This window comes from Hippopotamus amphibius, chromosome 8, assembly GCF_030028045.1.
Source record: "Hippopotamus amphibius kiboko isolate mHipAmp2 chromosome 8, mHipAmp2.hap2, whole genome shotgun sequence".
Classification (NCBI taxonomy): domain Eukaryota; kingdom Metazoa; phylum Chordata; class Mammalia; order Artiodactyla; family Hippopotamidae; genus Hippopotamus; species Hippopotamus amphibius.
Genome location: NC_080193.1, coordinates 19,513,569 through 19,539,133, shown reverse-complemented (window position 1 = coordinate 19,539,133; position 25,565 = coordinate 19,513,569). Strand labels below are relative to the sequence as shown.

The 25,565-nt window shown below is 49.1% G+C and overlaps 1 protein-coding gene and 1 non-coding gene across 2 annotated transcripts; both read left to right on the top strand.

Moving 5' to 3' along the window:
* The first annotated feature begins 15,152 nt into the window (after positions 1-15,152).
* Positions 15,153-25,299, top strand: HPD (4-hydroxyphenylpyruvate dioxygenase). Its single transcript, XM_057747257.1, has 14 exons — positions 15,153-15,211; positions 15,321-15,347; positions 15,854-15,916; positions 16,255-16,359; positions 16,984-17,026; positions 17,219-17,301; positions 18,274-18,363; positions 20,063-20,166; positions 20,571-20,648; positions 21,183-21,345; positions 21,480-21,551; positions 23,070-23,192; positions 24,777-24,893; positions 24,971-25,299. Exons 1-14 carry the CDS (start codon positions 15,209-15,211, stop codon positions 25,079-25,081), a joined length of 1,182 nt encoding a protein of 393 aa, XP_057603240.1. The 5' UTR covers positions 15,153-15,208; the 3' UTR covers positions 25,082-25,299.
* Positions 22,111-22,183, top strand: TRNAE-CUC (transfer RNA glutamic acid (anticodon CUC)). The gene has a single exon. It is a non-coding gene; the product is annotated as a tRNA-Glu (tRNA).
* Positions 25,300-25,565: the final 266 nt, after the last annotated feature.

The following is a 25,565-nucleotide window of genomic DNA, read 5'->3' as shown; positions in this document are numbered from 1 at the left end:
AAAATGGGTATAATAATAACACCTACCTCATAGGGCTCTTATATTAAATGCAAAGCACTGGACACATAGTCACTCCTATCCCTGTAGGTACAAGAGACTCATAACAGCTCTTCCTAATATTCAGAAATGGAAAAAGGAGATTCAGAGAGGTTAAGAAATATAGTGAAGGCAACACAGCAAATGGGAGGCCAAAGCTAACTCCCCTATTGCCCTTGTGAAAAATGTAAGTCAGCACTGCAAACTGAAGGGTGGCAGATGTTCAAAAGTTTAGGGACTTTGGAAGGTGGAGAAGCAGGTTCAGTCCCGAAGGGGTCAGTGGCTGATCTTGAGTAACTTCACTATGGGCTTATGCAAATAATGGAGCAACTGATGCGATAGTTGTTTGGCCAGAGAGGAAAGAGAAAACCCCTTTGATGTGCCCTACGCCTTGACGTCATAGCAGCTGCTCCTCTTCCAGGGCCGCTGATGCCCTCTTCCCTTTCCCCAGTCATGGGGGCCTCCTGCCCCCTAAACCTCAGGCAACCAGAGCAGAGCAGTTCCTACAGGCTCAGGAGAGCTCGTTGTGAATTCTTCAGGAAGTTGGTGAAACTTTTTTAAACACCAGATTACTTAAAGTTAAATTATGTATATTAAAAATTACATTAAGAAGCAGAAAAAAATTAATATAAACTTACAACTCAATAAACTATCATGAAAACAAAGGTAATAAATGCTCAAATCTCATCAATTCCTAATAATTTCACTATAGCTTAGTACTACTTAGGCTTTTGTCTGTTTTTTTGTGTTATGTGTTATGGCACTCACCCTTCTCAACTCCAAGTTCAAACTACCTTATGTTGGTAGTTTGAAACTGGCCATAGGGAGTACTTATACCACAGAATTCAGCAACTGCTACAAACAGAGGCTTAATTGTTTCATTGATTGCCTAGGGCAGGGGCGAGTAAACTGTTGGCTCCAAGCAAATATGAATGCTTGCCTTTTTTTTTTTTTTTTTTTTTTGTGCTCACTGCCAGTTTTTCAAAAAGTTTTTATACATAAAGTTTTATTGGCACATAACCAATTTATTTCCATACTGCCTCTGGCTGCTTTCACGCTCCAGTTGCAGAGTTGAGTAGTTTCAGCAGAGGCCATATAGCCCTCAAAGCCTGAAATGTTTATTGTCTAGCTCTTTACAGAAAATACTGACCAGGACCTGCTTTAGACTTCAAAAATGATAAAGTTTGGATCACGGCCTTTACATGTTCCCCCAGTGGACACTAAGCTCCTTGAGACCTGGGAAAAAGGGATTGGTTTTATGTTTGGACAGCAACAAACACAGTGATATAAATGAGGTCTGGATCCCAGCTCTGGTTCAGCATTTTCCAATCACAGTGGACAACTTATTATTTGGGCGAGTCTTCACCTTCCTGAGTCTCAGTTTCCTCATCTGTAAGATGGGAGAAATAATAGTGAGTTGAGAAGATAAGACAGGCACAGTGCATGGGAGTGGCACACCCAGTGGGGAGAGGCAGGGGGTGCTGCCCACCCCAGGTGCAGGTAGCAAGGCTTGTCATGGAATGGGTTCTCCAGAAGCAGAGGCTGAGACAGAGCTTGGGGTACACGATGTTTTTAAGGATCCACACTGGTGAAATGAAGGGGGGGAGCCAGACTGGGGAGAAGGAGTAGTCAGTGGTGGAGGCCCACCAGGCCTTGGCCAACCCCAACCAGGGGCTCTGGGAACAGACTTGCTGGTCAGAGTTGTCCCCCACCGGGCTGAAATGGCCACTTTTACCCCTGCCTTATTCAGCCACCAGGTGGGGGCTGCTCTGGGAAGAGGAAGCCTCGGGCAAAGTCTGTGCAGCTGTGGGAGATCCCATGGGAGCTGACAGCCAGCCACTCCCCCGACCCCATCCCCCCATCCTCACCCCAACTCCCCATCCCCACCCCCATATCTGGGCAGCAAATCCTTCCCTGAACGGAGGTGGAGCAGGACATCTCCATGCCTACCCCAGGGGTGCACTGTCTGTAGAGAATTTTAAAATAATCATAAAAACTGCTAGAAGTCTGTTGACTTTTTGTTATCATTTTGTGCCAGCAAATCTAAACAACATCAATGCCAGTTGCTGAACAAACAACTGCCACTGCCCCCCACCTTGGTGCCTGATATTGAAGAAGTGCTTGTAGACAGTGTTGTTGCTGCTACTATTCTTAATCTTACTCTGTGCTGGTCAGGATTAGTGGTTGTAAACAGCAGAAACCCAACTCAAAGTAGCTTAAACAAGGAGGGGAATTTTCTTTCTTTTTCCTTTGTTTCTGCCCCACCACACAACATATGGGACCTTAGTTCTCCGATCAGGGATGGAACCTGTGCCCCCTGCAGTGGAAGCATGGAGTCTTAACCACTGGGCCATCAGGGAAGTCCCAAGGAGGGGAAATTTTGTCCCACCCAGAAGCATGCCTGGAACAGGTCACTCAGATATCAGGAATTGTCTCCTTCTCTCATCGCTGCTTGTGCTGTGCTGGCTCCACACACAGGCACCTTTGCCCTCCACGGAGTCAGACACGGGCACTGCAGCACCATTCAATTACCTCAGCAAACCCAGAGCTCAGTGAGAGGCTCTTTCTCAAACAAAAGTCTCAGGGCAAATCCACATTGGCTGGCTCTGGTCAGGCATCCGAACCTGAACCAATCACAGGGATTCTCACTGGCCAGTCCTGGCTCACATGCCCTCGGACCACATGGACAGAGAAGGGGAAGGGCTGGTTCCCCAAAGGAAAAGTGAGATGCTGTGGTTAGAGGAGGAATGCATGCTAGAAAGGGAAAACCAACACAATCCAAGTCACGGCTCAACACCCCAAAGCCAAGCATGGAGGACAGCCTTCTGTCCTGGGCCCATCAGGTCCTGGGACATGTCCATTGGTTACACATTTGAGACACTCAGAGAAGAGCTGGAAGTAGCCCAAGATCTCATTGTCTTCATGGCCCAGGGATCCCGTATCCCATGCCATCAACGCGCTGGACCCTCCAGGCCATCACTGATGCCTGGTGATACAGCTGCCTGTCACCCCAAAGCTCAGGCAGGTGGGCTCTGTGCCCCAAGAGATAAAGACCAGCCCCACCCAACTGGCCCTGCCCAGCCGTCCTAGCCCTGATAAGAGCTGGGCACCCTGGCCAGCCCTCACACCCTCTGTTCCCCAACTGCTATTTCAGCCCTTCCTGGGGAGTCTGGGAGCCTGGCAGAGGATAGGGAGGGTCTATCCACGGGCTTGTGCCACTGAATCCTCATTAGTTCTACCTGTTTGGGGGTCTGTAGTTGTAGAATCTAGGAAACAGGGCACAGGGCTGTTCGACTGTCTGGGGGTCCAAATTTTAAAAGTAACTACAGGCTTTTGGCTTATTTATGTTCCCCAAACACAATAAAGAATCACAAATAGGCCACTGGGCCACTCCAGTCCAAGCACGGCAGCTATCCACAGCTTTTCCCCATGTTGACCTTGAGCAGAGAAGCCTTTAAAGTCCTGATGATGTTGCAATTGTGCTACAAAACCTTCAAAAGCTCCTCTTTGGGACTTTCCTGGTGGCACAGTGGTTAAGAATCTGCCTGCCATAAAAACAGATGATTGAACCTGGTGTAGCCCCCCAAAAAAATTAATTAATTAATTAATTAATTAAAAAAAAAGAATCTGCCTGCCAATGGAGGGGACACATATTCGATCCCTGGTCCGGGAAGATCCCACATGCCGCAGAGCAGCTAAGCCCGTGCACCACAATTACTGAGCCTGTGCTCTAGAGCCCGAGAGCTGCAACTACTGAAGCCCGCACACCTAGAGTCCATGTTCCACAACAAGAGAAGCCATGGCAATGAGAAGCCCTCGCACGGCAATGAAGAGTAGCCCCAACTTGCCTCAACTAGAGAAAGCCTGACCTCAGGAACTAAGACCCAACACAGACGATAAATAAATAAATTTATATATATATTAAAAAGCTCTCCATTGCCCAAACCCCCTAACCTGACATTCAAGATCCTCCCACATTCCTTATAATAATAAGCATAACTGGTAACCATTAATTGAGTCTATCATGTGCCAGGCATCAAGGAAAGCACTCTACGTACATTCGCTCAGATGATTCTCATAACAACCCTATGAGGGAGGGTCTACTATAATTCCCATTTTACAGATGATGAAACTGAGGCTCAGAGAGGTGAAGTGACTTGCCCAAGATTGCTCAGCAGGAGCCCCACCTCTGCCTACACAAGGGCTTTGCTCCCCACTAACCTGTCCACAGAGCCCCTCTGCAGGCCTGCAGTGCTCCTACCTCCCTCATATCCTCTCCCTGCACCCCTGCCAAGCCAGCCCTTCCCACTCAGCCACACGCCAGAGGAAGAGGAAGCTTCTCCAAGGTCCAGGAAATTGGTTTTCTCCTGCTGCTTGAAAATAGGCTCAGGGCTCATTTCCAAAGCATTTTCCAAAACGATGACAGCATGGTGGCAAATGGCTAGCATATAGACTTTGGAGAGAGTCAGGCCTGGGCTCAATCCTCAGTTCTGCCACTTTTTAGCTGTGTTCCTTGGACACGTTTCTAGACTTCTATTTCCAAATGTGTAAAATGGGGATGATAGCACCTATCTCACAGGGTTGTTAGAAGACTGAATAATTAAAGGGCACATATACCTGATTCACTTCGTTGTACAGCAGAAACTAACACAACACTGTAAAGCAATTATACTCCAATAAAAAAATAAAATAAAGGGCATAGCATTTAGTGTGCTTAGCAGTGCCTGGCACATAAAACAAGGCAACCAGAAAATCTGAGTTTTTGTTGTTGCTATTATTATCTTTTTTAAAGAAGTGATAACTTGAGACAGATCACACTCCTTCAGCTGAAGATCTTTTAAGTTAAAAAATCAGCCCCCCTTCTTAGATACCACACCAGAAGCACAAACGACAAAAGAAGACATAGGTAAGTCGGACTTCATCAAAATTTAAAAAATTTGTCCTGCCCATGATTCTAGCAAGAAAGTGAAAACACAACCCACAGAATGGGAAAAAATATTTGCAAATCATATATTTGATAAGGGACTTGAGTTCTGGTAAGGGAATACGTAAGGAACCATTACGACTCAGTAATGAAAAGACAAATAATACAATTAAATTGCAGGCAAAGGATATAAGTAAATATTTCTCCAAAGAAGTTATGCAAATTAACAATAAGCACGTAAAAATAAACACCATTAGCCACTAGGGAAATGCAAATCAAAACCACAATGAGGGGACTTCCCTGGCGGTCCAGTGGTTAGGACTCCGAGTTTCCACTGGAGGAGGCACGGATTCGATCCCTGGTCGGGGAACTAAGATCTCACAAGACCTGCAGCTCGTTGGGGGTGGGGGTGGGGGGAACCACTTCAATAAGAGATGCAACAGCTAAAATAAAAACGATAGATGAGAACAACTGTTAGCAGAGGATGTGGAGAAACGGGAACTCTAGTGCATTGCTGGAGGGAATGTAATATGGTGCAGCTACTGTAGAAGACAGCCTGGCAGTTCCTCAAAATGTTCGATATAGACTTACTCTATGACCCAACAACTCCACTCCCAGGCACATCCCCAAGAGAAATGAGAACACATGTTCACACAAAAACTCGTACGCTAACAATCCTAGCAGCATTATTCATGATAGCCACAAAGTGGAAAACAACTCACTACCTGATGATAATGGATAACTATAAACGTGGTACATGCACACGATGGAGTAGTCAGCCATAAAAAGGAGTGAAGAACTGACACAGGCAGCAACATGGATTCACCTTGAAAATATGCTGAGTGAAAGAAGCCAGTCACATAGGACTACATATTGCATGAGTCCATTAGTATAAAATGTCCAAAACAGACAAATCCGTACAGACGGAAAGCAGACTGGTGGTTGTCTAGGGCTAGTGGGCAGGGAAACTGGAGAGTGACAGCTAAGGGGTATAGGATTAGTTTTGAGGGATAACGAGAATGTTCTGAAAGTAGGTAGTATCGATGCTTGCACAACATTGTGAATCTACTAAATGTCACTAATAGTAAATTTTACATTATGTGTATCGCACCACAATAAATTAATCATTTGGGGGGACTTCCCTGGTGGCACAGTGATTGAGAATCCGCCTGCCAACGCAGGGGACACAGGTTCAATCCCTGGTCCAGGAAGATCCCACATGCTGCAGAGCAAATAAGCCCATGCGCCACAACTACTCAGCCTGTGCTCGAGAGCCCACAAGCCACAACTACTGAAGCCCTCACACCTAGAGCCCATACTCTGCAGCAAGAGAAGCCACTGCAATGAGAAGCCTGTGCACCACAAGGAAGAGTAGCCCCCGCTCGCCACAACTAGAGAAACCTGTGTGCAGCAACGAAGACCCAAAGCAGCCAATAAATAAATATTTTTTAAAAACAAGAAAATTAATTAATCATTTTTTAATTGAAAGATAACAGCCACTCTGAAAGTACATAAATCTTAGGCACACACATCTCAGTGAATGTTCAGAGGTCACTGTCCTCTAAAAGGACTTTAAGGGACTTCCCTGGTGGTCCAGTGGATAAGACTCTGCACTCCCAATCAGGGGTCCTAGGTTCACTCCCTGTTTGGGGAACTAGATCCCACATGCCACAACTAAGACCTGGCACAGCCAAAATAAACAAATAAATATTTTTTTTAAATAAAAGTAAAGTAAATGAAAGGACTTTAAAAAATAGAAATGGCTTCCCTCCCTGCTCCCACACACCTCCTTCCTCTTCTTGGAGGCCACACTCATTTGAGAGTTTCTTGTTTTGTTTTCTGGACTTACTGACTCACTGACATCTCATTATGAAGGACGAAGACATTTTTTTCTTTTTTAAGAAAAAGGACTCTTTCATGCCAACTTTGCCCCTTTACACTCCCTGCTTCCATACAACTTATTTTAGTTGGGTTTCAATTACTTTTCTTTATTGCTTTAAATAAAATTATAGGGACTTCCCTGGTGGTCCAGTGCTTAAGACTCCACGCTTCCACTGCAGGGGTCACGGGTTCAAGCCCTGGTCAGGCAACTAAGATACCACATGCCTCGCAGTATGGCCAAAAATAAATAAATAAATAAATAATAAGTAAATTTCTGAAACTTCTGTTTCTTGAGGCATCATGTTTAGACAGCATAGTATAAACTCTCCTCTTTGTAAAATGAAGGAATGTCTCTTAGCCCCTACTTTTATGTCACCTTATAACCAAGACTCGTCTTCTTTGATTTGTCAATCAGCTGAATTTAAAGAGTTAATAAGAAGTGTTAACAGACTCTGGTAGAACCACCAATGCAATGAATCTCCCCTCAGCAATGAAAAGCAACACAGTTCTCATGGAGGCACCAACATGGAGGGCCCTCAAATGCATTACGTCGAGTAAAAGAAGCCAGATTCACAAGGCTGCTTATTGTCCAATTCATTTATAGAACATGTTGGAAAAGGCAAAACTATATGGAAGATAGACCAATGATTGTCAGGGATTGGGGTTGGGGAGGGATTGACTATAAAGGTACACAGGTAAATGGGCGGGTGGGTATGTTTTCAGGTAATGGAATTATTTTATATCTTGATAGTGGTGATAGTTATGTGACTGTACACGTTTTCAAAACTCATAGAACTGCACGCTGAAAAGGGTGAATCTCACTTTATATAAATTACACTTCAATAACTATGACCCTCAAAAAGCTGCTTTAAAACTTTTGCAATCGTGTAAATCATGCAAATATTTTTTTGCTGCCAAACCAGAAGGGAAATTAGACTTGAAGAGAAGGAAATAAACTATAGCCTGGGGTGCTCCCAAAAGAAGAAGGTTTCAAATGTCACGGCTGAACTGGTTCTCTTTATTAAAATTCCATTTGGAACTGAGTCACTTTGCTGTACACCTGAAACTGACGCAACATTGTAAATCAACTATACTTAAAATCAACATACTTAAAGTTATAAAACTTAAAAATAAATAAATTCCATTCAGTGGCTGACAACAGCATGTTTTGCGCTGTGGAAAATTCAAACAAAGTGAAAGAATAAGATTTTAAAAGATCCATAAACAGGTTTTTTTTTTTTAATCTTTATTGGAGTATAATTGCTTCACAGTATTGTGTCAGTTTCTGCTGTAAAACAAAGTGAAAGAGTCACATGTATACATATATTCCCATATCCCCTCCCTCTTGAGCCTCCCTCCCAACCTCCCTATCCCACCCCTTTAAGTCTTCACAAAGCATCAAGCTGGTCTTCCTGTGCTCTGCAGCAGCTTCCCACTAGCCATCTTTTTTACATTTGGTAGTGTGTATATGTCGATGCTACTCTCTCACTACGTCCCATCTTCCCCTCCCCACGGTGTCCTCAAGTCCATTCTCTATGTCTACATCTCTATTCCTACCCTGCCACTAGGTTCATCAGTACCATTTTTCTAGATTCCGTATATATCATAAACAGTTTTTTAAATAAATATTTATTCATTTGGTTGCACCTGGCCTTAGTTGCAGCAGGCAGGCTTCTTAGTTGTGGCCTGTGAACTCCTAGTAGCAGCATGCATGTGGGATCTACTTTCCTGGCCAAGGATCGAACCCCCCTCCCCCTGCATTGGGAGCTAAGGGTATTAAAAACTGCACCACCAGGGAAGTCCCATAAACAGTATTTTTTTCATACAACTGGTGAGTTATAAGCACTGTTCTATGCCTTCCTTTCTGTTTTTTAATTTAACAATGTATCTTGGAGTGCTTTCCCCACCACTAGATAAAAAGTTTCTCTTCATTCATTTTAATAGTTACTTAATGTTTCCTTGTATTTAACAAATTCCCTGGTTTTTTTGTTTTGTTTTGTTTTATAAATTTATTTATTTATTTTATTGCCTGTATTGGGTCTTTTTTGCTGTGCGCAGGCTTTCTTTTTTTTTTTTTTTTTTTGTTTGTGTGGACTATATCTCTTTTTTTTTTTTTTTTAATTTTTTTTTTTTTGGGGAGTACACCAGGTTCAATCAACTGTTTTTGTACACATATCCCCATATTCCCTCCCTCAGGCTTTCTTTTTACTTGCAGTGAGTGGGGGCTACTCTTCATTGTGATGCGTGGGCTCCTCACTGCCGTGGCTTCTCTTGTTGCAGAGCATGGGCTCTAGGCGCGTGGGCTTCAGTAGTTGCAGCACATGGGCTCAATAGTTGTGGCTCATGGGCTCTAAAGCTCAGGTTCAATAGTTATGGCGCACAGACTTAGTTGCTCCACGGGCATGTGGTATTTTTCTGGGGCAGGGATTGAACTCGTGTCCCTTGCATTGGCAGGCAAATTCTCAAACACTGTGCCACCTAGGAAGCCCTAACCAATCCCCTGTTGATGAACATTTAAATTGTTTACAGTATTTTCTATCCTGGTAGATGAACCAAGACAAATAAACTTTCCATGTGGGTATTATCTATAGCACAAGATGTTATGTCTTTTTTTTTTTTTTTTTTGCCATGGACATCTTTGGAAGGCTGGTAAAGCTTCTGCCTAGTATGATGTACCAAAATTCCAGACTCCTGGAGGCAAGCAGGTGATCTGCCTAAGCCACATTGTCCAGTTTAGACCTGATGAACTTCTCTTATAAGTAATTTGTCAATTACTCCTCAACAGAGCTGGGGGGTGGGGTGGGGGGACAGCAGCTTCTCTTCTGCTGCCCCCAAACCAGATAACTGTGTCCCAAGTTCAAGAGACAACCGAGGCTTTCCCACACCCTTTTTGTTGTGTCGGTCTTAGAACACAAGTTGAGTCCCTTCAAAACATGCAAGCCATGGCAAACCATCTCTAAAGTCAGATGTGATTTCACAGGAGCTCATTAGCAACTAGAAACTGCGTTTCCAAACCTCAAAAGCGTATCTCCATTTAGACACTGCTTCTCTTTCTCATGTTGTCTTTTTTTTTTTTTCTCAGAAGGATCCAATAGGCAAAAATCATAGTAAGAATTTTTCTGTTTTCGATACTCAGAGAACTCAAATTCCAAGCTGCCCATATGGCAAAATGCAAGAAAGTTATGTCCCAGTGATGCTTTTTTTCCCCCTGCAGCTCTCCCGAATTGTGATGATCCCTCTTGTATTTATGAAATTACAATTATAAAACATTTTATATCTGCTTTAATCATATATCCATATGTAATAGCTGTGAAATACAAAGCCCTTAAAAAATTCCTCCCCCTTTTTTTCATTGCAAATTTATTTAAACCTGTAGCAGGTGGTATCACCTCACATGAGTCAGAACGGCCGTCATCAGAAAATCTACAAACAAACGCTGGAGGGATTTCCCTGGTGGTGCAGTGGTTAGGAATCCTCCTGCCAATGCAAAGGTCACGGGTTCAATCCCTGGTCTGGGAAGATCCCACATGCCATGGAGCAACTAAGCCTGTGTGTCACAACTACTGAGCCTGCGAGACATAACTATTGAGCCCTTGTGCCACGACTACTGAAGCCCTCGTGCCTACAGCCTGTGCTCCGCCACAAGCAAAGCCATCACACTGAAAGGCCCACACTCTGCAACTAAGAGTAACCCCTGCTTACCACAATTAGAGAAAGCCCGCTCACAGCAACAAAAACCCAAATGCAGCCAAAAAAACCAAGAAACAAAAAACAAAAACTAAAGAAATCACCCACACTGGGTTTTCCCCCTCGTTTTAGCCGGTGCAGCCTAGAGGAACCACAGGGATGCAGCTAGTCAGCTCTCCCAGGGCTCCGTCCACTGTTGTCAAGTCCCAAAGGTAATTTTTACCTCTCACAACAGATTCGGCTCCAGCTAAGCTGCTGTCTCACCCCACCAGTCACTCCAGGCATCGAAGGCTGGTCGACCACTCCAGGAGGCCATGCAGGCCACCCCAAGGCCCCTGGGCAGGTACCGAGTGCTCATCAAGGTCTTCAGAAAGGAGCTCAGGGTCAAGGCCACCTCGGTCATGGTCACGAGGAAGAAGATAGCCAGTGTTTACACAGCTAGGAATCTCACTTTCACATCTTAGGAAGGATATCCCCTGCCACTGCATCCTTCCTTTCCCCAAACGATGCTGCCCCCATCTTTCAGTGAGTCAGGGTCCATCAGGTGAGGCCCACTGCTGCCACCACTGTGTCAGGGGTTCCCAATACCACCTCCAAGTTTGATGATGTACAAGGAGGGATCACAGGACCCAACATATAGTCATACACATGGCTAAGATGTATTACAGCAAAAGGACACAGAGAAAACTCAACCCAGGGAAAAGGAATATGAGTGAGGTCCAGAGGAAACCAGGGGCAAGCTGCTAAGGTTCTTCTCCCAGTGGGGTCACACAGGATGCATTTACTTCCTCCAGCGAGAGCTTATGAAGTGTCCACCAAGGAAGCATGCCTGAGCCTAAAACTCGAGGGCTTTTACTGGTAGCTGATCAGGAAGGCACCCATTGCACAGCAGGTACCAAAATACCAGGCTCCCAGGAGAGAGGCAGGTATTCGGAATAAGATACACTGTACAGTTTAGGCCCAGTGAGTGACTCATCATTTCTGGGGATGCTAGGAACCTTCCTGAAACCCAAGTTCCTTGATGTCAACCAAGGCTCAACTTTGCAAGCAAGTATTCCTACAAACAGCAGCCTCAAAACCTGCTGTGTTCACTGTTTTCTACACACCAGGGCACAGTGGAGGATGAGTCATACGAGCCCATCTGAATAGTGGGCTCCTTGAGCAAGGCCTCTGGAACCCACCTCCTAGCACAGGATGGGCATAAACCCGCCAGTTGGGAAGAAAGAGCAGAGACAGCCGTGCACATTCGCTGCTAACCTCTTCTCCAACTGGGCCCAGCCTGGGAGGGATCATCTGGGAGGAGACCCAGAGGCTCCAAAGACTGGGTCCTGCAGGTTCCTCTTCCTCTGCTCTGCCAGCAGATGGGAGAGGCACCTAGAGGGGTATCCAGACTGTGACTGAGACCCACAGTGTTTCTGGAAGCAAAGTCCAGAGGGTAGGAGGGACGAAGACACCAGCGCTGGCGCCAGTTGGTCCAGACATTTGCCTTTGGTATCCAAGGCTGCTACCGTTGACATGCTTCCTTGATTCAGCAAACATTGACTGTGTGCCGAGGACACAGGCCAGGCCAGGTTCCGGGAGTGGGGGTTTGAGTCAGCTGCAGAGGGCAAGAGGACAGGAGCTCCTCCTCACGCGGGATGGGAGGGCCACACTGAGCCATCTCCCCCCATGGAACCTTTTGGCCTGTGAGCGCCACCCTGGGCTACCTCCCCTCCTGTTTTCTCACTTGGAAACCCAGACCCAGGGGACCAATGTGGACACTGAGGGCAGGCTGACCCAGCAGGGGCAGAATAAGGAGGTGGGTGGGGCCACCTCGCCTGCCTCCAGATTTGCCCAGAAAACAGAGAAAAGGGACAATGTGTCTGGACTGGTAGAAGGGGATCCAGCTTCAGAAGCAAATAGGCCAGAGCTTGGATCTCTATTCTTATGAACTCCGCAACCCTCAGAACATATGTTCCCTCTCTGAGCCTCGGTTTCCCCATCTGTCTGGGGGGGAAATTGATATCTCCCATTTGTCTAGAAGGCAATACAGAGATGAAAAGGGTGGGCTCTGGAGTTAGAATAACCTGGTTCACATTCTAGTTCTGCTCTGTCACTTGCTAACTGGGTGACTTAGGAAAATTCTCTGATTGTCCTGGACCCTACCTCAGGGGGTGCTGACTAAAGCTGACCCAAGGCAGCTAAGCAGCTGAACCTCTGACCTGGTGCTGGGGAGTTCTGAGAGGGCTTCCTGGAGGAGGTGGAAACTTGACAGTAGCCCAGGGGACCTAGCAGGTTTTGCTGAGGAAAGTGGGGAGGGGGCTCCTCCCTGGTACACGCCCCTCTCTGCTCCCTGGCTGGCAGGGAAAGATATGGAAGGGAGGAAGGAAGGGAAAGGGAGAGTAAGAAGAAAAGAGGGGAGTAATGTCAGGCACCTTCTTGCTGTTTGTCAGTTTTTCTCATCTGAGAAATGGGAATGTTGGATTGGATGATCTTTGAGGTCTTAACTTGCCAAGATTATCTGTTTTTCTGTATTAAACAAAACAAAACAAAAAACAAACAAAAAAGGCTTCAGACACCAAAAGCAAAAGCAAAAATAAACAAGTGTGACTACATCAAACTAAAAGTTTCTGCACAGCAAAGGAAATCGTCAACAAAATGAAAAGGCAATCTACTCTGTGGGAAGAAATATTTGCAAATCATATATCTGTTGAGGGGCTAGCACCTAAAATGTCTAAAGAACTCACAACTCACTAGCAAAAAAACAAATAATTGGATTGAGAAATGGGCAGAGATCTAGACATATTTCCAAAGAAGATATACACACAGTTGGCAAACAGGTACCTGAAAAGATGCAGAACATCACTACTCATCAGGAAAATGCAAATCAAACCCACAATAAGCTATCACCTCACACCTGTTAGAAGGGCTAGCATCAAAAAGATGACAGGACCTTCCTGATGGCGCAGTGGTTAATAATCCACCTGCCCATGCAGGGGACATGGGTTCAAGCCCTGGTCTGGGAAGATCCCATATGCTGAGGAGCATCTAAGCCCATGCGCCACAGCTACTGAGCCTGAGCTCTAGAGCCCACAAGCCACAGCTACTGAGCCCATGTGCTGCAACTACTGAAGCCCTCGCGCCTAGAGCCCATGCTCTGCAGCAAGAGAAGCCATCGCAATGAGAAGCCCACGCACTGCAACAAAGACTCAATGCAGCCAAAAAAAAAAAAGACAACAACAACAAAAAAGGCTAATGCAAGATATTCAGGGAGCCAAAATGCAAGAGGGTGGGGGGGTGGCACAGGCATGGGCCAAGACTGCCAGCATCAGGGTCTGGAAACAGTTTCCAGGCAGCGAGGATAGTTGATAAAGTCAGCTCCCCAGGAAGATCTCTCAGCAACAGAGTGTCTGGGGACTGATGCAGAGCTAGAGGCAGGGGGCTGTCCTGGAGCCGTCAGGTAAATGCCACAGCTGGCCAGCAGTCACCACCCCGTCTCCCAGGAAAGCAAGCCTTGAAGATTCGGGTGTGGGGTGCTGGGGAGGAACCCAGGCCTTCCTCCTCCCAGGGCCATTAGCTCCCCCTTCCCACCTCTTTCCCAATACCCAGGCCGTGGCGATGCCAAGCCCCCCCATTCTCCATTAGCCCCTCAAAGCCCCTAAGAAACATAACTAGTCATAACCAGCACTAACAGAGATCTTACTGTGTGCCAGGTTCTATTCCAAAAACTTATGCTTATCTCATTCAATGCCCTGCCACACTACTATTGCTCCCATTTTACAGATGGGGAGACTGAGGCTTAGAGGAGTTCAGTAACTTTCCCCAGTCACATAGCACGTAGCAGCTCCAGAATTCAAACCCCCGTACCCATGCCTCTAACAACTATCGAATACAACCTTTTTTTTTTTTTTTTAAATTTCTTTCTGGCTTTATTTATTTATTAGCTGCATTGGGTCTTTGCTGCTGCGCACTGGCCTTCTCTAGCTGTGGCGAGCGGGGGCTACTCTTCATTGCCGAGCACGGGTTTCTCATTGCGGTGGCGTCTCTTGTGGAGCACGGGCTTCTAGGCCTGTTGGCTTCAGTAGTTGTGGCACACAGGCTCAGTAGCTGTGGCTCTCGGCCTCTAGCGTGCAGGCTCAGTAGTTGTGGGGCACGGGCTTAGTTGCTCTGTGGCATGTGGGATCTTCCCGGAGCAGGGCTCGAACTCTTGTCCCCTGCATTGGCAGACTGATTCTTAACCACTGCGCCACCAGGAGCCCCCGAATATAACCTTTTTACCTAAATATAAACCACACGCTTACTATGCAAACAGGGCTTCAAGACCAGTCCCTAATCCCCCTCAAATTCTCCCTGGCTATGAATTCTAGAGCCACCTCTGCACCCAAGCTGGCCTTGGCATCTCAGCTTTGGATTCTGGAGGGCAAAGATCACAGTCCCAGCCCAGGGTCCCAGAAAGAATGTGCCCTTGGCTTGTGGCCCTGGCTCTGCCCCATACTAGCTAGTGGTCTTTCTAGGCCTGACAACATCACCCTGTCCAGTGAGGCGTGGCTTCCAGGCCTAGCAGCTTCAAGGGTCAGCTCCCACCCCCAGGAAGGCCAGGAGGCCAGGGGCGGGACTTGCTGGGTGTTAAATATTTCTGTCCAGCACTCTGCTGGCCTCTCATCCCAGTCTTCCCAGCAGGAAGTGTGACCAAGATCAGTCATGGTAAGAGCCTGCCTAGGGCCATGGCAGCCTTTCCCGATGGGAGATGGTAGGGATCTGCAGTGAGATTTGCAGAAGCACCATGTCTCACTGCCCTTTTCTTTCTCCTTAGACGACTTACAGCGACAAAGGAGAGAAGGTAAGCAGGAGGGGAAATGTGGGGTCAGGGCCTTGGGGGACTGGAACACCAGCAAAGAGCAGAAGAGGGATAATAGCTACAGTGGGTATGTGATGTCCTAGACACACACTCAAGTTCATCTCCGCCACCTCTAGACTGAGCTGGACTCAACCTTGCCCTCTTCTTAAATTCCTGCTAATCTCTTAATCCTGTCTGGAAGTTCTTTCTAAAGTCTAACTTAAATTCATGTTTCTGTAGCATAAGGCTGTTTTCCCCTGTGAAACCTGGGGAGGCCTCCTGGCAGGGAGCTTACCAATCCTGAGCTCACAGGAACTCAATTTCTACATGAGAAACTTCTTTCGAGGCTTGGCAAGCCTTCAGGGCAAGGGGTGGAGGGGTGGGTTGGCTTCTCCTCGGTTCTCTGATTGAGGGTGAGACAAGGGAGGTGGCTAGGGGACCCTTCTTTCTTTAAGCTTTTCTAGAGCCACTTCTAGGGACTCAGTCTTGCCCCTTCTCTCCTTCCGCAGCCTGAGAGAGGCCGATTCCTCCACTTCCACTCCGTGACCTTCTGGGTTGGCAATGCCAAGCAGGTAACAGCTGGGGCGAAGCGTTGGGAGTGTGCAGAGGGCTGCCAGAGGGCCTCCGGGACAAGGCAGACCTCCAGCCAGGTCTGTGATTGGCCTCTGGGAGGGGAGGATCAGGGCCAGTGCTGGGAGCGCCCCAGGACAGACACTCATTTTTTGAATCCTAATTACACAATCAGGGCCACAGACCCCAGTGGGAAACTTACCTGAGATCAGCATGGGCCAGGAAGCAGGCTTTTTTCCCAGGAGGATCTCTGCACCTGGGACAACAGGGCAGATAGGCTGGGGGAGCTGGGGGCCGGCTCCTCGACCCTCATGGGCCCGTCTGCCACTCTGTGATTCAGGCTGCGTCTTACTACTGCAGCAAGATGGGCTTTGAACCCCTAGCCTACAAAGGCCTGGAGACGGGTTCCCGGGAGGTGGTGAGCCACGTGATCAAGCAAGGGAAGGTGAGTCTCCACCCCGGGACCCCACCCATCCAGGAGGCCCGGCTCTCTCCCTGCTGGACTCTGTGCTCCCTGACGGTTCTGGCACCTGTGGGTGCAGGAGACCAGGAGGTTCGTCCTCCAGTTCTCTTCCAGGCTGCCTGTGTGGTCAGGGGAGCGTGCGCTGAGGTCACCCCCTCTGGGCACTCCACTGGCACCTCTGTACAACCTGCAACAGAGACCTCCTTGGTTTGGGCTCCTTCTCGGCCTGGCCCAACGCGGGTCTCACAGATGTTCAGGAAAAGTTGGCAAAGGCCTCAGACATCAGAGCTGGAAGTCTAAGCAGCGCCCTGGCTCATGGGTCCCTGGGGCTCTCCCCACGGGGAGGTCTGACCAGCAGCTCATCCCAGGACCCCAGGCGGGTCTGGCACGGGAGAAGCCCCCATCCCTCAGGACCGGGGGAAGCTAAGGCCGAGAAGGGACAAGAACACGGGGTCCTGCCTGGCTGCGGGGGGGGGGGGGTCTTGGGTCTTGTCCTGATGTCCCTCCAGGTGTAGCTCGCTGGTGGACAGGGAGAGGGGCTGGGGGTGCACCTCCAGAAGCTTGCCTGAGCCACCAGCCATGCCTCCCTTCTCCTCCACATCTTAGATTGTGTTTATCTTCTCCTCTGCCCTCAACCCCTGGAACAAAGGTGAGGAGGCCCTGGAGGGTTTGGGGTGCCAGGGAGCGGAGACGTGATATTGTGGGTGGGGGTCAGAGACACAGGGGTGGGTCAGGGTTCAGGGAGGGACCCTCAGCCTAGAAGGAGATGGAGTCCAGAAGGCTGAGAGTACAGGGGAGGGGCCATGACGCCAGCACCCCCTGACTCCCCTGCTGGCCACAGAGATGGGCAATCACCTGGTGAAACATGGCGACGGAGTGAAGGACATCGCGTTTGAGGTGGAGGATTGTGACTACATTGTGCAGGTGAGCCCGCAGGTGGGCTGGAGTGTAGACGAAGCGGTGAGGCTCGGCCTGCCCGCTGTCTGCCCCAGGGACACTCATCAGTCAGGGCTGGAGGACATTGCTACGCTGGAGTGATGCGCCTAGGTGTTGGTTGACACACACCTGAGTTCCAGTGACACTCTGCCCCTTCGTAGCCATGCAACCTCTCTCTGAGCCTCAGTTTCTGCATCTGTAAAATGGGAATAAACACCTACCTCACTGACTTTTTACAAAAAGGAAACAAGATCATCATTTCTTGAGCACGATTCTACACCAGACACTGTATTCAAGAGGCAGTTTAGAGGTTCAGAGTGTAGATTCCAGAGGCAGACTGCTGGGTCTGAATCTTATTAGCTGTGTGACTTCAGGTGAGTGAGTTAACTTCTCTGTGCCTCAATGTCCTCATCTATAAAATAAAGACAATACTAGTGCCTGCATGTAATGCTGCTGTGAGGATTAAAGAGGTTAGTACTTAGAACAGTGCCTGACATGTGATAAGCATAGACATGCAGTAATGAGGTTTTGCTAAATAAATACATGACTCATGCTCGTAAGGCACTTGGCACAGGGTCTGACACACAGTAGGTGCTCAATAAATGCCAGCTTGTATTTGTCTTATCCAACCACCCTTTTTACAGATGAAGAAACTGAGGACTAGCGGGGAGAAGGGCCACAGAGTGAGTTAGCACAGGACAGGCAGGACAGACACCCACCCCCACCTGATTTGTCTCCCATAGCCCCAGCTCTGGGCCTGGACCTCAGTTTCCCTATCTGCCAAATGGGCGTGATGCAGGAGTGTCAAGGGCAACAGCTAAAGTCGGCTGAAGTTCCCACCTGGGACTGAGAAACTGGAGGAGGCTGCAGCAGGACCATGCAGCGGGGATCCAGCAGGGCGGCCACAGGGCTCCCTGAGGGTCCAGCACTGACCGCGTCCCCACCCCATCTCCTCTGCAGAAAGCCCAGGAACGAGGCGCCAGGATTGTGCGGGAGCCCTGGGTAGAACAAGACAAGTTTGGGAAAGTGAAGTTTGCTGTGCTGCAGACAGTGAGTTAACTTTGGTGTCCCCACCCCTCCTGCTGTCAGCACCCACTGAAATGCCAGGACACCCCTCCCTAACCCCTGACTCTGTTACACCATCCTACCCTTGTGCCTGAAAGCACAGACATTCCCCCTGGACCCTGATTTCCTGTACACTTGGCCAGTATGCAGAGGCTGAGCAGGGCTACCGGTCACCCCTCTGGGTGGCCCTTCCTCCCCAGTGGGGGGCAGGGGTGGGTGACATCCTGGGGATGCAAGGAAGGAGATGGGTGGGTCTGGGGAAGGCGGTGGGAGGGAAGCCCCACCCCCCACACAAGCTGTGTGACTTTGGGCAAATCACTACACCTCTCTGCAACTCCATCTAAATGAGCAAGTTACCACCTGCATGGGCCACCTGTGTGACCTGCCACACACTACTTAATCACTCCGTGCCTGTTTCTTCAGCTATAACCTCTCCCATGGTCATTTTAAGGATCAAATGAGATGACTCATGTACAGCACTTAGAACAACAGTGCCTGGCATATATTAGACACGCAGCAAAGATTACCCAGTCTGTTTAGCACCTGAGACAATCGTAGGTCCAATATAACTTAGAGATTGTTAGAGTGATTGAAAAGGCCCTTCCACATAGTTAGATCCAATGCCCTCATCATTCTTCATTCAGACACCACATTTCTTTTAATTAATTAATTTATTATTTATTTATTTTATTGACTGTGTTGGGTCTTTTTTGCTGTTTGCGGGCTTTCTTTTTAGTTGCAGTGAGTGGGGACTACTCTTCATTGTGGTGTGCAGGCTCCTCATTGCCGTGGCTTCTCTTGTGGCAGAGCACAGGCTCTAGGCGCGTGGGCTTCAGTAGTTGCAGCACACGGGCTCAATAGTTGTGGCTCATGGGATCTAAAGCGCAGGCTCAATAGTTGTGGCGCACAGGCTTAGTTGCTCTGTGGCATGTGGGATCTTCCTGGAGCAGGGATCGAACCTGTGTCCCCTGCATTGGCAGGCGGATTCTCAACCACTGCGCCACCTAGGAAGTCCCAGACACGACATTTTTTAAAATAAATTCTTACAGAAGTATAAATTCTTTTTTTAATTAACTAATTTATTTATTGGTTGCATTGGATCTTTGTTGCTGAGCACAGGCTTTCTCTAGTTGAGAGGAGCAGGATCTACTCTTTGTTGTGGTGTGCAGGCTTCTCGGTGCGGAGGCTTCTCTTGTTGCAGAGCACAAGCTCTAGACATGTGGGCCGCAGTAGTTGTGGCACGTAGGCTCAACAGTTGTGGTTCATAGGCGCTAGGGCACAGGCTCAGCGGTAGTGGCGCACGGGCTTTGTTGCTCCTCAGCATGTGGGATCTTCCCAGCCCAGGGCTCAAACCCGTGTCCCCTGCATTGGCAGGCAGATTCTCAACCACTGCACCACCAGGGACGTCCCAGGCACCACATTTTAACTGAGCACCTACTGTGTGACAGCATCATGAGCAAAACAGCATCCCTGCCCCCACAGAGCTTCTGGTTCTATGGGGCAGACGGACTGTCAAATTCTCAAATGTCAGATTGCAATTCATTTTGGAAAGGGGAAGTGACTTGCCCCAGATCACACTTGGAGTCAGGGCCAGGGCCAGGTTGGAACCCAGGGCTGTGCTGGCACCGTGAAATGCGGCCTGGCCTCAGCGGGGACGGGACCTCAGGCTGTCTGCCACCCACAGTACGGGGACACGACACACACCCTGGTGGAGAAGATGAACTACACCGGCCGGTTCCTGCCTGGGTTCGAGGCCCCAGCATTCACTGACCTCTTACTTTCCAAGCTGTGAGTGCCCCCTGCGGCAAGGGTGGAGTGGAAAGCAATTCCCTCTCTTCCATGCAGAGGGGGCAGAGCCTCTCGGGACCTGCTGGGGAGTCCCTGAGTGCCCCCTGGGATGGCCTGAAGAGGCAGCATAGGGGCTAAGAGCATAGGCTCTGGAACCCAACCACTTTGGTTCAAATCCCAGCTCTGTCACTTCCTAGCTATTTAACCTTGGCAAGTTATTTTTCTAAGCCTCAGTTTCTTCATCTGTAAAATGGGGCTAGTAACAGTGTGTGAGTTGATGCAAATAAAGCGTCTATAGTAAGTGCTATGGAATAGTGAGCAGTTATTGTTACTGAGGGGCCAGCGGGAAGGAGGAGATTTAGGGAGTCGCCTTCTCCTACCCCCTAACCTCTTCCCTCTCCCAGGCCCAACTGCAGTCTCGAGATAATCGATCACATTGTGGGAAACCAGCCTGACCAGGAGATGGTGTCTGCCTCCGAATGGTGAGTCCCTGGTCCAAGCCCTTCCCACATGTGTGACAGGCCCTCTCCCCAGTGTTGTTGGGAAATAGAGCACGAGGTTGAGGGAGGTTAGCCTGAGGTCACCGATTCATCTGTTCTCTGTAAAACTGTCACCATGGAGACAAGAGGACTTAAGGCCCAAAGTGACCTACCAGTCCTCCCTTTGAGGAATCTTGGGGAATCGGCGCAAGGGTGTCACAGTCCAGGAAGGCTCGGGAGAAGCCTGTCACCACCCAAAGAGCATGCTTGTGCAAATCAGAAACAAGTACTCCTTCTCAAAAGCATCTCCATCTGCTGGAGGGTTGCCATGTATACGGATCTTGTTTCCAGATGCTTTACTTCCACCTGAAGGAAAACTGTCATAATAAAGGTACAAATCTATGACATGTGTGATGTGAAAGGTGGTTCCCCTTTTGGAGCCTGCTCAGGGAAAAAATTCTGGAAGGTGGAGTAGGAGCAGAGGGGCAGTCCTAGGCCAGCACTCAGAGCCATCGTGCCCTTCCGGCCACCCCACAGGTACCTGAAGAACCTGCAGTTCCACCGGTTCTGGTCCGTGGACGACACGCAGGTGCACACGGAGTACAGCTCTCTGCGGTCCATCGTGGTCGCCAATTACGAGGAGTCCATCAAGATGCCCATTAACGAGCCAGCACCCAGCAGGAAGAAGTCCCAGATCCAGGTGGGGCCTTCCTCGGGCCCCGGGGGGCTTGGCTGGGGAAGAAGGAAGCAGGGAAGAGGTCTGAGAGCTCTTGCAGGGGCAGGGGTATGGGTGACCGGGCCGCCAACAGTGGTTTCCTTGCTTCCCTCCCGCAGGAATATGTGGACTATAATGGGGGCGCTGGGGTCCAGCACATCGCTCTCAAGACGGAAGACATCACCACAGCAGTTAGAAGCCCATTCCTGGTCCCAATTCACCTCCCATTCAGCTCTAGAGCCAAACTCTGCAAAACGGAGTCAGGGGCCAGGGGTGGCGAGTGGCAGTCCTGGGTCCCCTTTACCAGCCCAGACGGCTGACAGGGCTCCCTTACTGGCTCATGACACTCACGTGCAGGCACATGCCCACCCCAGAGAGTGCGGCCTCTCTGCTACAGAAGTAGCAAGTGCCAGAGTAACAGGAAGCCTGGGCTCTAGGCCCGGTTCTGCCAGTGACTTGCTGTGTGTCTCTGGGGGATGCAGTCCCCTCTCTGGGCTTCAGTTGCCTTAACTTGAAAGTGAGGCTATTATGCTACAAGATCCATTAGGTCCTTTCAGTCAAATTAAATGTCCTGCGTCTAAGGCTCCAGCCCGAGGGGAGGCTGGGTCCTAGCCGTTCTTGATGTGGCAGTATGACCAAGTGGGCAAGAGCCTGGCCTGTCCCATTCAGTCCCGGCCCAACCGAGAATTCATTGCATGACCGTGGCAACTTCACTCATTCATTCACTCAACAGATGTTTATTGAGGGAATTCCCTGGTGGTCCAGTGGTTAGGACTCTGTACTCTCACTGCTGAGGGCCCAGGTTCAATCCCTGGTTGGGGAACTAAAATCCCACAAGCTGCACAGCATGGCCAAAAAAAAAAAGTTTATTAAGCACCTACTATGTGCCAGGCACTGTTTCAGGTACTTGGGATACATTAGCCAACAAGACAATAGTTTCCATCCCTATGGAGGCAGAAAACAAAATTAGTAAAATATCCCTGTTAGATGGCAGTGAGTGCTCTAGAGGAAAAGAAAGCAGGGCCCTGGGTGAGGCAGGGTGAAGGACTTTGTATATTTAAATTAAGTGGTCACCAAAGGCCCTGCGGGCTAAGAAGGAGACACTTGAGAATGCAGAAGATGGAGAGGAAGCAGTGGTAATCTGGGGAAAGCGCCCCAGGCTGAAGGGACAGCCAGGGCAGAGGAAGGTTAAAGGAATAGCTGGAACAGAATGAACAAGGGAGAGAGGGGTAAGAGATGAGGTCAGAAGGTAGGAGTGGGGCAGATGGTGCAGACTTTGAATTTGACTCTGAGACCACCATGGGGTAAGAAGAGGAGTGACATGATTTGACTTGTATTTTAATAAAATCCCTCTGGCTATGGTTTTGAGAATAGATACTTAATCTCTCAATGCCTCAGTTTTCCCAGCTGTGAAATGGGGAGAATACTCATTCGAATGTCTCAAAAGATTACTGCCTCGATATAATGAGACGGTACATAGAAAGTGCTTGAGATGGGCACGTAGTGAGGTTCCTAAATGTTAGTGATTGCTATTCTTCCAATGGGACCCACAAAGTCCAGAGAAGGAAGGGGATGAGGTCACACCACATCCTGGCAGTTGGGGGAGCTGGGATAGGGACCCTGCCTCCTTCTGGCCCAGTACTTCCACTTGGCTAGGGGTGTTGAGTATGGAGAGAGAAGGACTGACCTTGACCCCTGCTCTGAGACAGATTCGCCACTTGAGAGAGCGAGGCGTGGAGTTTTTGGCTGTTCCGTCCACATACTACAAACAACTGCGGGAGAGGCTCAAATCGGCCAAGATCCGGGTGAAGGAGAATATTGATGTCCTGGAGGTGAGGCCTAGAGAGGATCCTCGGTCAGCCAAGAAGAAAGAGCCCGGAGTTCCATCAAAATGTTGTCTAAACCTTGCATCAGGCACTGGGATGCAGGGGGGAAAGCAGACCAGGTCCCTGCCGTCATGGAACTTGCATTCTAGTGAGGAGACAGATGACAAATAAGTAACGCAAACACCATCAGAGAGAGAGAGAGTTGGTGCTGTGCAGAAACTTAAAACAGGCTATGACAGAGAATGACCTGGGACTACTATCGATACAGAGGAGGCAATCAGGGAAGCCCTCTCTGAGGAGGTGACATTTCAGTGAAATCTAGATGATGAGAGGGAGTTGGCTGTGTGAAGGTCTAGACAAAGAGCAGTGCTGGCAGAAGGAATAGCAAGTGCAAAGGTCCTGAGGCAGGAGCAAGCTCTGAGTATCTGAGAAACAGAAAGAGGGCCACAGTGGATGAAAGGAAGTGTTTGAGGGGTGGCCCAGGTCATGGAGGTAGGAAGGAGCCAATTCCTCTGTTCGGCTATTTAGGAGTTCAGATATTGTTCTTCTGTGGCCAGAAACCATTGGAGGTTTTTCTGGTTTTGTTTTTAACTGCTTTATTGATATATAAGTCACATAACATGCCATTTAAAAAAACACAATTCAGTGGTTTTTAGCTATTCACTATATTATGCATCAAAATCAATTTTGGAACATTTTCATCACTCTAAAAAGAGACCTCAGACCTCTTGGCCACCACCTCCCAATCTCTCCATCCACCTCCTCACCTCCAGCCCTAGGCAACCACTGACCTACCATCTCTATAGAGTTGCTTTTTCTGAACATGTCATACAAATGGAATCATACAATATGGAATCATACAACATGTAATCTTTTGTGACTGGATTCTTTCACTCAGCATATTGTTTTCAAGGTTCATCCACGTTGTAGCCTATGTCAGTACTTTGTTCCTTTTTCTAGCTGAATACTATTTCATGGGGTGAATAGACCACATTTTGCGTATCCATTCATCAGTTGATAGACATTTGTTTCCACTTTTTGGCTATTATGAATAACACTGTAATCATATGGGTAACAAGATTTTGTGTGGACATATGTTTTAATTCTCTTGGGTAGATACCTAGGAGTAAAACTGCTGGGTCGGTCATATGGTAACTCCACTTTTACCTTTTGAGGAAGCACCAGACTGTTTTCCACAGCGACTGCACCATTTTACATTCCCACCAGCCGCATATGAAGGTTCTGGTTTCCACCGGAGGGTTTTAAACAGGGGAGTGAGGTGATCTGATTTTTGAAAGATCCCTGTCTGTGGGGAATTTGGATTGTAAGGAGGCGAGAGCAGAAGCAGGAAGAGGGTGCAACTCGGGTGGTCCACACCAGCCTTGGGCGGCTTACAGCGGGGCTGAGGCAGGCAGACAGTAGTAGAACAATCGGGGATCTATTTGGAAGTGTCTGGAACTGCTGCAGAAAGGGGTCTCTTCTTGGCTTTGGGGGTGCAGGAGCCCCCATGGCCTTTCTAAGGATCCCACCATTCCAAGCTAAAGGGGCCGGGCAGCCTCCCCCTTACCCAGTCCCCTGACTCCCGCCTAGGAGCTGAAAATCCTGGTGGACTACGACGAGAAAGGCTACCTCCTTCAGATTTTCACCAAGCCCATGCAGGACCGGCCCACGCTCTTCCTGGAAGTGATTCAGCGCCACAACCACCAGGTAGCCCTAAGGACCCCCTCCTGTCCCCAGCGCTTGGCTTTCTGGGCTCGCAACTCACCTCCTTTCTCCCACTTCAGGGATTTGGAGCGGGCAACTTCAACTCACTGTTCAAGGCCTTCGAGGAGGAACAGAACCTGCGGGGCAACCTCACCGACATGGAGACCAACGGCCCTGTGTCCGGCATGTAGGCCCCTCGGCTCCCGCCTGACCCACCGAGGCTCCGCCCACCTGCAGGCGCACGGTGGGCTACGCCCACCCGCCCTGGATCACGCCCACTCCACAGGCCCTGAACCGCGAGCCCTCCTTACTGGCCGCTCCCTTTAGACCCCGCCCGCCAGTCGGCTCCGCCCCGCCCCTGACTCCGCCCACCTCCTACTGCGCCCCCTCGGTTGGGCCTCTCCCTCTCCAGCCCCCCGGAATAAAGCGGACCGCGGTCCAATGCGTTGTCCAGGTGTTTGTGCCAGGCTGGAGCAGTGACGTGCTTTGGCCGCCAGGGGGAGCTCAGGGAGGCAGCGCTGTAGGAGGCGCCCGCGTCAGGGGTTCAGAGGCTGCGGGAGCAGAGGAGACGCTAGGTGCAACCCCTGCGCTGAGTAAAACCGCGCAGGTCGGGGGTAGTTCTGGAACCAAGGGGTTCAGAGGGCTTACACTCTAAAACGGAAGACAAGACAGCGT